Below are 12590 nucleotides of genomic sequence, written 5' to 3'. Positions count from 1 at the left end.
GTTGAACCAAGACCCATCTACTCTGCAGACCCATCCACCACCACCCAGCTGCTTAGTGTTTTTCCAGTTAGCTCTGAGTATGGATGGGAGAGATAAGGGTAGGTTTCAAGCTCCTCATGATCTCCCATCCCCACTGATTTATGAGATATGGGGAAAAGTGGGCACAGATGGAGTATCTGTTGATGTGCCCATGCAAAAAGAGCCCATTCGGAGGTGGCTCACATCACTTCTACACAGATCACTGAAAAAGACGGGTCTCACCATCCAGACTCCATACAGAAACCAAGCATACAATGTCTATTTAACCCTTTCTTCAGTCAGTTTTTCTGTTGAAAATAAAGAATATCTGGAACACTTTCACTGGTCAAAATTGTACAGATGCAATGACAGTGACAAAGTAAGATCTCTTTGCTGTCAGTGCCACAAAGTAAACTTCAAGGTAGGGCATTGCTTGTATTTGATCATGCTCACGAATTTTCCATTTGGAAAATGTAAAAGTTACAAAATGCAATATATCTTTGATAGCTTATTTTTATCTCTATTTGTTACTTTGTTGTTGTTGTTGTTGTTGTTGTATGCCTTCAAGTCATTTCTGACTTACGGTGACCCTAAAGTGAACCAAGCGTTTCCTTGGTAAGATTTGTTGAGGTTTGCCTTTGCCATTGCCATCCTGAGGCTGAGTTATCATGACTTGCCCAAGGTCACCCAGTGGGTTTCATGGCCAAACTGGGAATGAAACCCTGGTCTCCAGATTCATAGCCCATCACTCAAACCACTATACCACAGTGGCTATTGGTTACTACCTTTTCAAAGTTCACAATTTCTCCAAGGTGCCCAGTGTTAATCTCCCCAGACAGAAAAGCTGTAATCTAAAAATACCCCAGTATGAACATTCACCACTGCAGAGTGTACAACTGATCTCATTTCAAAGACCCATTATTCATTAGTAAATCTTGATTGTTGAGTGAGGTCAGCTGCACATGCAAGAAAGAAAGAAAAAGAAAGGAAGAGGAGCAGGAAGGAGTACACTTAGCAGAGTTTTATACTCTGCCAAGCCAACATAGAATTGCAACAAAAATATATAAATAAGCTTCTTCAAACTTTACGATGGGATGAAATGAGTTCTTTATCCAATAAGCTATCTAATGAATCTTTTGTTGTTAATTGCCTTCAAGTTGACCTTGGCCCATGTCAACCCTATTCATTAGTATGAGAGACCTTCAGTCCATCCTATTCTCAACCGCCTTGCTCAGCTACTGCAAACTCATGGCTGTGGCTTCTCTGATTGAGTCTATCCACCTGGAATGTGGTCTTCTTCTTTTCCTATTGCCCTCTACTCTACCAAGCATTATAGTATTTTCTAGTGAATCCTTTCTTCTCATGATATGGCCAAAATACGACAACCTCATTTTACTCATCTTTGTTTCCAGGGAGAGTTTGGGCCCGATCTGCTCTAGGACCCATCCATTTTTAGCAGTCCACAGTATTCTCAGCACTCTTCTCCAGCACCATATCTCAAATGAGTTGATTTCCCCCCTCCCATCAGCTTTCCTCACTGCCCAGTCTTGTATTCAATGATCTTGGGTTGGAGAGGGGTGAAGTTAGAATTTACGCAAACCATTAATATATATGATACTATACACCTCTTCAGAATCAATACAGGAGTACAAGCAACTGACAGCAAAATTAAAACCCTATGATAGGGTTGCTTTAAGGCCATCATAAGTCAGAAATGACTTGAAGGCACATAACAACAACAATATGAATAGTATGTACAAGGTGAATATATAATGAACTTGCATTGACATTTTCCCTGCATTGGGCTAACTGCTCATTCATCTTTTTCTGCTGTAAATATCTTTGGGCTGCAGTGAGTACAATGAGCTTTACTTCTAGCTATACATGCATAGGATTCTAATAGCTGAAGACAGGAAGGGTGAATTGTTCTGCTCCAAGTACATTTGATCAGTTAAGCAACTCTCGTTTTCAGTCCAGGCTCATTAGAAGACAACTGCAGGAATTATTCAAGCCCTTTTCACACTGTCTGCAGGCCAGGCAGCAAACGCAGAGTGCTTGCCAGGCAGCGTACATTCCTTCTTACATTCTCAATGAAGAGATTGTACAAATAAGGAAGCAAACAATCTCCAGTCACAGTAACTTTTCAGAGCAGGCAGAAGAACAGGTGGGTGAGTAAGAGAGATGGAGAAAAATCTATTTGTGCTTACCCAAGAGTGGAAAGGAATGAGTGGTAACAAAAAATAGTGGTTTAAGGACAAAATTAAATTCTGCAACATGCATGGCTGTGCCTCAGGTATTTATCACCAAGTTTCTCCAAAGCAAAGAGATCATTGTGATCACTGCTTCAGTACACCATGAACTCTATTGATACCTAGAATAGGTTATATTTTTTGTCAGAAATAAGCTCAGAAATAGGCCTATTATTTTAGCATCTATATACAGCCCTAAACAGTAGACAACAGAAAGTGTTCAGATTTAACACTACCTAAGCTATGATTCAATGTAAGAGTATATAAGCAGTATCATACTAAAGTACCCAATGAACCTGTTAAAACTTGTCATCAGAAAAAATATCCCGACAAAGAGGATGTTACATATAATGCTTTATGCCACATCATAAAACATCCTGTGCTGAAAGTCTAGTAGGCTCCTAGTGACTGAGGAATCCAAAAGGTCCAAAGAAATAAAATGAATCAACTATCTGAAATGTGGTGCTGAAGAAGAATACCAAGAATACCGTGGAGGACCAAGAAGACAAGCAAATGGGTTCTAGAACAGATGAAGCCCAAACTCTCTCTGGAGGCCAAGATGATTAAATTCAGGCTGTCGTACTTTGGCCACATCATGAGGGAAAACAACAGTGATGCTAGGAAAGGTGGAAGGCAGCAGAAACAGAGGAAGACTGCATGGTAAATGGAGAGATTCAAAAAGGGAGGATATAGGCCTGAGCCTGTAGGACCTGAACACAGCAATGGAGGATAGAGGGTCTTCCGGAAGTCTCATCCACAGGGTCACCATTACTCAAGGGCAGTTAACAACAAGGCGATTGTTGCAAAAAACCTCAGAATTAAGGGAATCTGAATCAGTGTAGACTGCTTGCCAATTATGTGGCACCATTTTACTCTAACTAAAATAGGCACGTAACAGAAAAGGGACGGGTTGGAAAAGGAATTAAGGTAAGTGCCTAGCATAATGGAGGTGTTCCTGACTGCTCTTCTTCCTGTGGCCAAAGCCACAGAGGCAATTTGAAGTCTTCGCCACTGCCAGAGCCCAAGCACAATGGAAATGTGCCTAGCTGTTACACACTTTATGCATTACTATTATTTAAGTGAAGTGGAAGAACTGTAAAGCCCTCCAGATATTTTTGGACTAAAAGTCCTGGCAACCCTAGCGAGCATAGCCAATGTGAGAAATGCTAGGAGTTGTAGTCTATTGGTATTTGGAGGTGTGATGACTGGTCCTCCAGTCACCTGAAGACTTCTCCTGAACTACAAAGGGTTAATCTGGGAGGAGGTACATACTAATGAGAGATGACATCACATGCTAATGAGCTGTGGCATCATAGCTGATGTAAGGTCTAACTGACCAATCAGAGAGTAGGACCGCGAGATTCAAGAACTTTCTATGGGAAATCTTTAACAGGCCCTTTGCGGCCATGCGGTTCTTTGTCTCTCCCTTTGTTCTCTCCTGGGGGGAACCAGATGGTGTCTCTCAGAGTCTGGGAGACACAGACTCAGGGGAATGCAGGTTGAGAGGCAAAGGGCCCTCCCTGCATCCAGAAACTCGAAAGGACTGCAAATCCCATCACTGCGTGAGTAGTTAGGAACGTGTTAGCTTAGTGCGTTTAGGCCTTTTGTTATTTTCAACAATGGCTTGTGTGGAATGAACTCTATAACTATGTTCTTTGACCTGCAAGGCAAGGGGGCTTTGCAAGAGTGATATAAATTATTTCCATCTTATTCTATCCCTTTTTAAAATAAACTTCTTTCTTAAAAAGCATCTGCTGTCTCTCTGCTCCTGTACATGTGCCTTAACTCGGCTACTGATTGATCTGGGTTAGCAAGAAAGGAAACTAGATCTCTCTCTCTCTATCCCTCACAAGTCCCAGTATATGTGTAGGGAGGTGTAGCTGTGGAGCTACATATAAATATAGTCATAGTTCATTCACTGGGTGGTGGCAGCGAAAAGTTCTTTTTTTTAAAGGGATCCCCTGAGAGTAATAGTCACGCACAGGGCTTTGCCCTCAGGGACATCACAGGAGGGCTGAATGATTCCTGTCCCTGGTGTAAGCAATCAAAAGTTATGCCAGTAAAAGCTGGAAAAGGGGGACCCAGTTTTAAGATGTGTTTGAATGGTCTCTTAACCATGTCACTGGTGTAATTTCCTTAACTGAAAAATATTTTTATGAGACAGCTGTGGGGCTATCACCAAGATGGCAGGGTGATGATGTGAGCTACGTTGGAGCTTCTGATGCTTTAAAAAAAAAAAAGCTGTGAGCTTGCAAAACAAGCAGCACAAATATTTTTGGAGGAAGGCATTCCTTTTGGGTAATTTTAAAAATAGTAATATTTCCAAGAAAAAGTACGTTTTTCTTCTTTTGCAGAAAGGACTATTCAGGCTTAGACTGCAGCACACTGCACCTTTAGTTGCAAATTGCCCTCTACTGTCTGCATGCTTCAAGCACCACCTGCTCTAGCAAGTCACAAGTAAATAACTTTCAAGAAGTCAGTAGCATCTAAACAGCTGCCTTTTTAATGCTCACTTCATCTCATTTCCATTCTTTGGAAGAAGGGACAAGGCTATCAAAAGACCAATTTGTTTTCTTCCTAAACATATGCTTTCTTTTGATCGAGTAACTTTAAAAGGCAAGATTAAATGGACTATAGAAGAGAACTAGCTGGCTAGCTATATGCATGGAGTAAGATTTGTTTTTGTGGCATTCAAAAGATTAGTACACATCTGATTAGGTTGCAAGGAAAAGTGGTAAAACCCAAGTGTACTTTTCAAAAGGTTATCTTTCATGAAGCAGTTAAAATCAATCAAATGTAAAATTCTAGCACAGGAATTCTCCTCCTCTTGCACAGGCATGAAGAGGAGCTGAAGGACAGAGAGTGATTCCCTTCTCAATGGATTTCTTTACCAAATGTTCCCTTTAAGCAAAATTGAAACATGGAAAATATTCACTTAAGCTCTTATTATTCTTAAGATAGACTGTTTTGTAAGGCTTGATCCAGTGAAAAACAGTCTCGGCAGCTGCCTGTCCATGCAGACTTGCAATTGTGGAAACTCATTAAGATTCCCTGGAGCAACTCCCTTCTCCTGCGTGGTTTTGGAATTCCTCATTAGACATTCAGTAACCAGCCCCTTCTTCAGAGCACTGTGTCCAGCTGGTCCTAACCAAAGTTTATGATATATAAATTAGTGATCCTAACAGATAGTTGCTCTTTTCTGCCTTGCCACAATGCTGGTTTCATGCACACTCACAACACCCATGCTTAATTCTTTATCTATAACTGAGCCTTAGTTCTGACTATATAGTTGCTTCTAACCTGTCTTCATTTTCAAAGTCTGTTGTGGAGTCATGAATCTACAAAACCACAATATAGAGAAGGATAAGGAATTTGTATCAGAGACTTCCAAATGCAGAAATATCACAAGAGCTAACAGAACATAATAAAATTCAAGAGGCCGCTTTAAGCAGTACACACCAAAGTGAAGAGTTAAAGATATATTTTTAAATATCATAAAAGCATCAGCTTTTAAAAACCAAATGTCCACAGTAATCCGTAGTGACTAAACAAACTTACTTAATTTGCAAAGCCCAAGGTATTTTGAATGTCACTAATTATCAGTCTCACTTCCAGCACCCTGAAGAAAACAAGGGCAGCTATTTCTAACAAAACAAACCCTGAGTTAGCAAAACTCATTTGTTTGGAGGCATAGCCACACTTCAGGACAATAGATGCTGATCTGTTAGACCTGATGGCTTTGATATGCTAATTGCAATTTTACGCTCAACCTTTCTTTTTTCTAGACATTCATTTATACCTATACCTTTTAAGTCCAGTTTAAGGTTTGGAAAAGTTTCTTGTGGTCTATGTTCAATTATATATTTACTATTAGTGTAGTGATAAAATAATGAAAAAATGTAAATATGAAAGCCTTTGGGAAAATGTAAAAGGTTGCACATTCCACTGGTAATTCTTGGCACAATATGCAGCACTTTGCAACACATTGCAAATGTTCACAGGAAACAGGGCCAAAAGGAAGGTTCCTAAAAGAATGTGATTGTTGCCATGGTTTCTTGGCAGTGTAGGAGATAACTCCAGTTTCCCCTAAGTCCCTGCATGGGGAACACTGTTGGAATGTCCCTCCAACAACACCTGAACTGAGAACAGCCACATTCTGACAAAATGCAGGGTTGCAACTAACGTAATCATATTTTTTCCTCCTGTATAATTTTTAACATCTTTGCTCGATGAAGAAGCCAGTGGAGCTTTGAAAGTTTTCAACATGCATTTTGGTTGACCAATAAAGGTATCACTGTTTTATGGACTTTGGATGTTATTGTACTCCACTCTTGAGGCATACAATGCCATTTTAGACTATTAGTCCATCTATGCAGTCCATCTATACCACTACAGTCCGCTATGACTGGTAGTATTCTTTTGGATGTTTCAGCACTCTGATGCTATTCCTGCCAAGCTACCCAGAAGAACAAGAAACTGTTACAAATTTTACTTTCATATCCTACCTCCTTCCAGTTGATCATTGCTCCCTCTTTTTTTATCTTCACAATAACCCTGTGAAGTAGGTTAAATTGAGATAAAGCATCTGTCAGAAAGTAATCCAGTGTAGGGCTGAGGGGATTTATAAATATGGTTCTTAGTCTAGCTTTCTAATGAAGGGGTGAGACTGACTTTGATAGTACTGTGTTTCATTTTTGTTTCTGTGAGCAATTCTTCATGTGGAAACACAGGGTACTGTCTAAAAACAAAGGTACTAGTAAGTTGTGCTGCTAGAGAAAAAATATGATCAGTTTGTGGAATGTGATCACATTTCCCTTGGAGAAGCCAATTTATATTCTGGGAATGTCCCTTGGCTTGGCCTTACTCTTAGCAACAACCTCTTGGGTATTCAGAAGTGCTGTTATCAGACAAAGCAGCCATCCACCTTCTGGAGGATAAGAATTTTTCCACTGTCATTCATGCCTTGATAACCTTAGTTACTGTCCTCCACCCCACAACAGTTTGTGCTCAAAAACAAGTTGCAGGTGGAGCAGAATGTTATAATCATCTCTGAGTTTCAAGTGTAATGTTACAGTCATCTTGAAGACTGAAGTAGAAAGCACTTTACATAGATCCTCACTCAACAGGAGCAGTTACAGTTGGCTGCCAGATTTGATTCAAAATTATAAATGCCTTCAGCAACCTGGTCCCAGCATTGCTTAAGGAAACCCTTTCTTCCATACAAGTCTGTGTCACCATAAGGCAATGCAGCCACATCGATGGAGTTAGATAATCAAATAAAAAGGCAAGGACAACAGTCCTTCCACTTCTCCAGTGCAGACAATGAAAGTAACATAGAGTACCAAGAAAAAGGTTATTAACTGGTATCCACAGTACATAAAACTACCCAAATCTGGAGTACCAAATTCCAAAACAGCTAACAGTTTTATTTATTCAGATTCCAATAATGTCAGATACAGCAGTTAGTCTAGAAAAATACATTTTAAAAAAATCTTACACAGACCATGTTTCCTGTAACAAAATCTTCTGAAACCTATTTTACAAATCATTCTACAATATTAATGTAAAAAGGAATCTTGAAATTTAGCATTTTCATTATATCCAAATATCCATCTATTCAAACATAGATTCTGCTATTTATAGATGTTAGAATTTGTAATACATTTACCTAATGTAGCTCCTGTACATATTAAATAATATCAGAGGCTCTGCTTGTAGTGCATTAACTATTTAAGCAAAGACACTCAGTGTTATTCCAGTACCAGCTGCATTACAATTACTTGCATGCACATGTAATTACCATTTAAAAGTGCAGCTTTCAAAATAGTTCATTACTCTGTTGAAACTCAGAAACCATTGGTGGTATAACAATATCAATTACTAATCTTCACATGATTAGAAATATAAGACTAGAAAGTATTCTGAGACTGTTCTGTTTGTATATAAATATTATAAAAGCCAAACACTCTAAGGTCCTTCAATCTGTATTTACATCCCAATTCACTACCACAGGTTCATACCAAGAATCAAGTGTACTCTTTAAATTGATCTTTAGGTAGGATTGTTTGGTATGATTTCACTTCAGATAAAAGCGTAGCTCAAACATAACCTGGAAAAAATGAACTTTATTAGTTGAAAGCTCTGATTCATCACAGACCACAGTATATCCTCCGTTGGATATATGTACCAGTTTATATCTGTAGTAATACTAGTGCGCATTCAAGAGAACCAGCAAGAATATGTGCAACAAAGTTAAAATAACATCAACACCAAAAAAGCAGACCTCATGCGAGGAATTTTCACTGGCCACTGTTAGCAATTATTTAAATCTGTCAAATGAAAAAACCCTGTGGACAAGATATAGGAAATATCTTACAGGCTTAACATGTAAGCATACATTGAAATTATTCACTAAAAATGCCCTTGCTGGTTTTCCAAGTCAGTTGATGAGTTTTATCTTCCCAAAACACGTGGTGAAACCAAAAGTTAAAAATAAATGTAAAATGTTATTCCAGATGATCCAGACTGACATTCAGATTTAGCTTCTCTCACTATGGACTCCAGTGTGTACATCTATATCAGCTCCGAAGCTTAAGTGTTACTAAAATGTATAAACTTTGAAGCAGTCACAATATTAACTGTACAGAAATTCAAAGTTTCAGTACTTTCCACAAAAACTCAGCTAAAACAAAACACTCTTTTCCCTCTCCCACAAAAGTGCAAAAACATCAAGTTGCTGCTTGGTCCACAAAATACATCACGTACACGAGAGATGCCATTTCTGCCAGAAAAAGTTGCTGTTGTCTTACTAAGCCCAATTTCACTGGAGAAATTCACCGTCCAAAGATGGAATTCAGTTCTAGTAGAATTAACTCTACAATCTGGTTCTGATACACTGTGTGAACTGCTATGTTACAAGTCTCTTTTTCTGGTTTTAATAGGGTTGGGCCAAAGACTATGGCTATGCTCTGATAGGTCATTCGGTTCCTCTCTCCATTCTCCACAATTCTGAAAAGAAACAAATGTGCACTTCAGATACTAAAATGAAAAACAACATAACAGTTCACAAAATAACTTTCCTAATAACTATCTGTACATACATATGCAGCTCCAACTGCTCTGATGTGTACCCACACTTCTCTAGCTGCCCTGGGCTCTTTATGAGAATAAATCAAGTACATTTAAAAACAAATCCACAAAGCAAATGGCAACCACACTCTGTGCATATTCTCATACAGAGGGTTCTCAGTCCACAAAATTAATGGCACAATCCAAGCTCATGTACAGCTCCACTGCAGCCTTGTGGAACTTCACAGAATGGTCAGTTACAAAGTTGTAATTTCTCAGTGCCGGGGTATGCAATCACACACACCAACACCTAAATGCAGTTCAATATACTTCCTAAGAAATAGCTTCCTTTATATCACTATTTTGTCCACACCCACATTCCCATCCCAATTTTACACTTTACTGAGATACACTATGCTTGTAATTAGTTTTGCAGAAGTTAAATGCAAGAACTCAGTTGGAGGATTAGGGGGAAAGGTAACATAATTTACATTTCTCTCCCATGCATTACTCACTTCTTGAGGTGCCTGAAGAGTACTTGCATGGTATCTTGATTTGGCTTTGGCAACTGTTTAATCAGCTCTCTTACTGCATGAACACGCTGTCTAGGTTCTTGTTCTGTAAAGATGAGGAAAAGACAACTTCTATGTACCTTTTCATTGTTCATGGTTAGATTGTGAAGACATGAGCTAATGTATACTACCACCTGGTGGTTCAAGTTATAATTGCTTACAACAAATAATTGTTTTTGGTCTCGGTGTTCGCGCGCGCACATGCATGTGCACGCATGAGCTCCTGAAAGTCATCTGTTGACTTATGGTGACCCCATGAATTCCATAGGATATTCTTAGGCAAGGGATACTCAAGATGTGGTTTTGCCAGTTCCTTCCTCTGAAATATTGCCTACAGCACCTGGTATTCAATAGTGATCTCCCATTCAAGTACTAACCAGAGCCAACTCTGCATAGCTTCCAAGATCAGACAGGATCTGGTGCCTTAGGTCTACTGCAGCATTAAACAGTAAGGCCACTAAGATGTTTTAGCAGCTCTACAGCATAAGACTAACAGTTTATAAGTAATTGTCAGCAAATATCACACTTCATTAAATGCATGAAGTGCTCAAATAAGGAGACTGAAAATTACAGCACGAGTATAAAAAAGGAAAAACTAAATATTTTTTTTTAAAAATATGCATCTTTCATTGTTGCTGCTGTTTGCAGCTTCAAGTTGTTTCTTGCTTATGGAGACCTAACGCAAATCTAACATGGGGCTTCTTGGCAAGATTTGTTCAGAGGAGTGAAGTGAAAGGCTTTCATAGCCAGCAGCCATAGTTTTTTGTGGGTTTTTCAGGATATGATGCCATGTTCTAGAAGAGTCCCATTTTGTTTCTTCTCAATTTTTCTGTACTTAGGGATTTATGTGACTATTCAAATAATAAAAATACAGTACTGTACTTATAGTGTATTAAAGTACACAATAAGAGACAGTGTGGTGAAGTGGTTGGACTGGTGAAGAGTGTGGACTGGATTATATGATCCTTGAGACTACTTCCAACTCTATGATTCTATGATCCCAACTGAATTTCATGGCTCAGTGATCACGGATTAAATCCTCATCTCCCAGGTCCACACTGAGCCATTTATTCCTGCTAAGCCACATTCTGGGAAAGCAAACATCATGTAGTGGTTTGAGCACAGAATAGCTCTACATTCAAGAGAGAAGTAGGATAAACTATTTGCCCATGCCTAATTTTTGTAGGGAGAACTATTGTGGTATAGTGATTTGAACATGTACTATGATTCTGGAGACCAGGGTTCAAATCCCCACTCAACCATGAAAACCCATTGGGTGACCTTGGACAAATCATTCTCTCAGCCTCAGAGGCAGGCAGAGGCAAACCCCCTCTGAACAAATCTTGCCAAGAAAACGTATGAGATGACTTGAAGGCAAACAAACAAGGTACAAAATCACAAACATGTAAATATTCAAACACATAGAATACATATAAGGAAATCTATACTGCTTAAATAATACATTATTAAGTTAAACTGACAGCATTTTAAAATGCATTTCACATAGATTATATATTTACATTTCACATTCTTGTAATCGTAACAATAATCTTAATATTGCTGGCATGGTGGTAGTGGAGGTGGTAAAGCTAATATATTATGACTTAGTAAGGCCAGCTAAAGTGTTACTAGCTCAAGTAAGATTCAAGTGCCGACATACTGATGTTTAGACAAATCTCTTATTTGTGTACAAACTTCTACAACAGCTACCACTCTGAAATTACTAGACAATTCTCTTAGGAAAAAAAGTTTCTTTCACAAAAGACTTACTGATTGCATTGACAAAGTCATTGAAATAACTGAAAGTGAATAGTGGTTCTGGCAATTCTCTGAAAAACATTTTAAGAGCTCCTGTAATAACATGGATGTCTTCCCATTTACTGTCATTCAAATCCAGTTTTTCATCTGAAAGAGAGAGAAACACACCACTGACTGGTTTAGATACCTCAAATCAAAGTGAGCTCCCACTGGCATGGTTCATAATCTTGAAAGCAATGGTTCAGTGAAGTTAGCAAAAGATAGTGGTAGAATATTAAAGCTGAAAATTGAACACTTTATGAGATGCAACTCAGTTTTCGCTAAGATCATAATGAATATAGTCTCAGTATTTCATAATGAAAACACAATGTGTTAGGACCTGCTCTGTTTAAGCATTTATAAATCAAGAACTAAGTCACTATATCCCTTTTTTATCAATGAAAAGCTAAATCACTATCTCTGTTCTTTAGTTGTTATGGAGAGGAACGTACCATGATTAACTGCAAATCTTAACTTCTGTATTACTGCAAGATTACCACTAACCCTGTACAGTCCATCAACATCCAATCCTGTAAAAAAAATTAAAAATTGTTCAATAAGTGAATGTTATTTTATAGTTTTTTATATTATGATATTACACACACTATTTTCTAACATTTTAAGATATCTAAACTTACATTTTCAGACTCTAAAGCATTATGAAGAAATGCAAAATTATAGGTAATAGAAGAAATCTAAGGCATCAAGAAGAAATGTAAACTGGTAACATAAGCTAAATTAAAATATGACATTACTTGTTTAACCTCCACTTTGCCACAGAGATTTCAATTTTTCTGGGCCTAACTTTTCAAAGTGTCAGAGGAGGCAAGCTTTTCAAGATCCATTTGGGAACCTATTTTAGCAAGACCACAGAGATACCAAACAT

At 38.4% G+C, this 12590-nt stretch overlaps 1 protein-coding gene across 1 annotated transcript in view; it reads right to left on the bottom strand.

Moving 5' to 3' along the window:
- Positions 1–7672: 7672 nt before the first annotated feature.
- Positions 7673–12590, bottom strand: part of ARHGAP12 (Rho GTPase activating protein 12) — a 74310-nt gene continuing 69392 nt past the window's right edge. The window contains 4 exon segments of the mRNA XM_042474612.1: positions 7673–9275; positions 9851–9953; positions 11678–11812; positions 12157–12234. Of these exon segments, the coding sequence (XP_042330546.1) occupies positions 9101–9275; positions 9851–9953; positions 11678–11812; positions 12157–12234 (491 nt within the window). The 3' untranslated portion in view covers positions 7673–9100.

This window comes from Sceloporus undulatus, chromosome 6, assembly GCF_019175285.1.
Source record: "Sceloporus undulatus isolate JIND9_A2432 ecotype Alabama chromosome 6, SceUnd_v1.1, whole genome shotgun sequence".
Classification (NCBI taxonomy): domain Eukaryota; kingdom Metazoa; phylum Chordata; class Lepidosauria; order Squamata; family Phrynosomatidae; genus Sceloporus; species Sceloporus undulatus.
The sequence above is the reverse complement of the archived record's forward strand: the minus strand, read 5'-3'. Positions and strand labels throughout refer to the sequence as shown.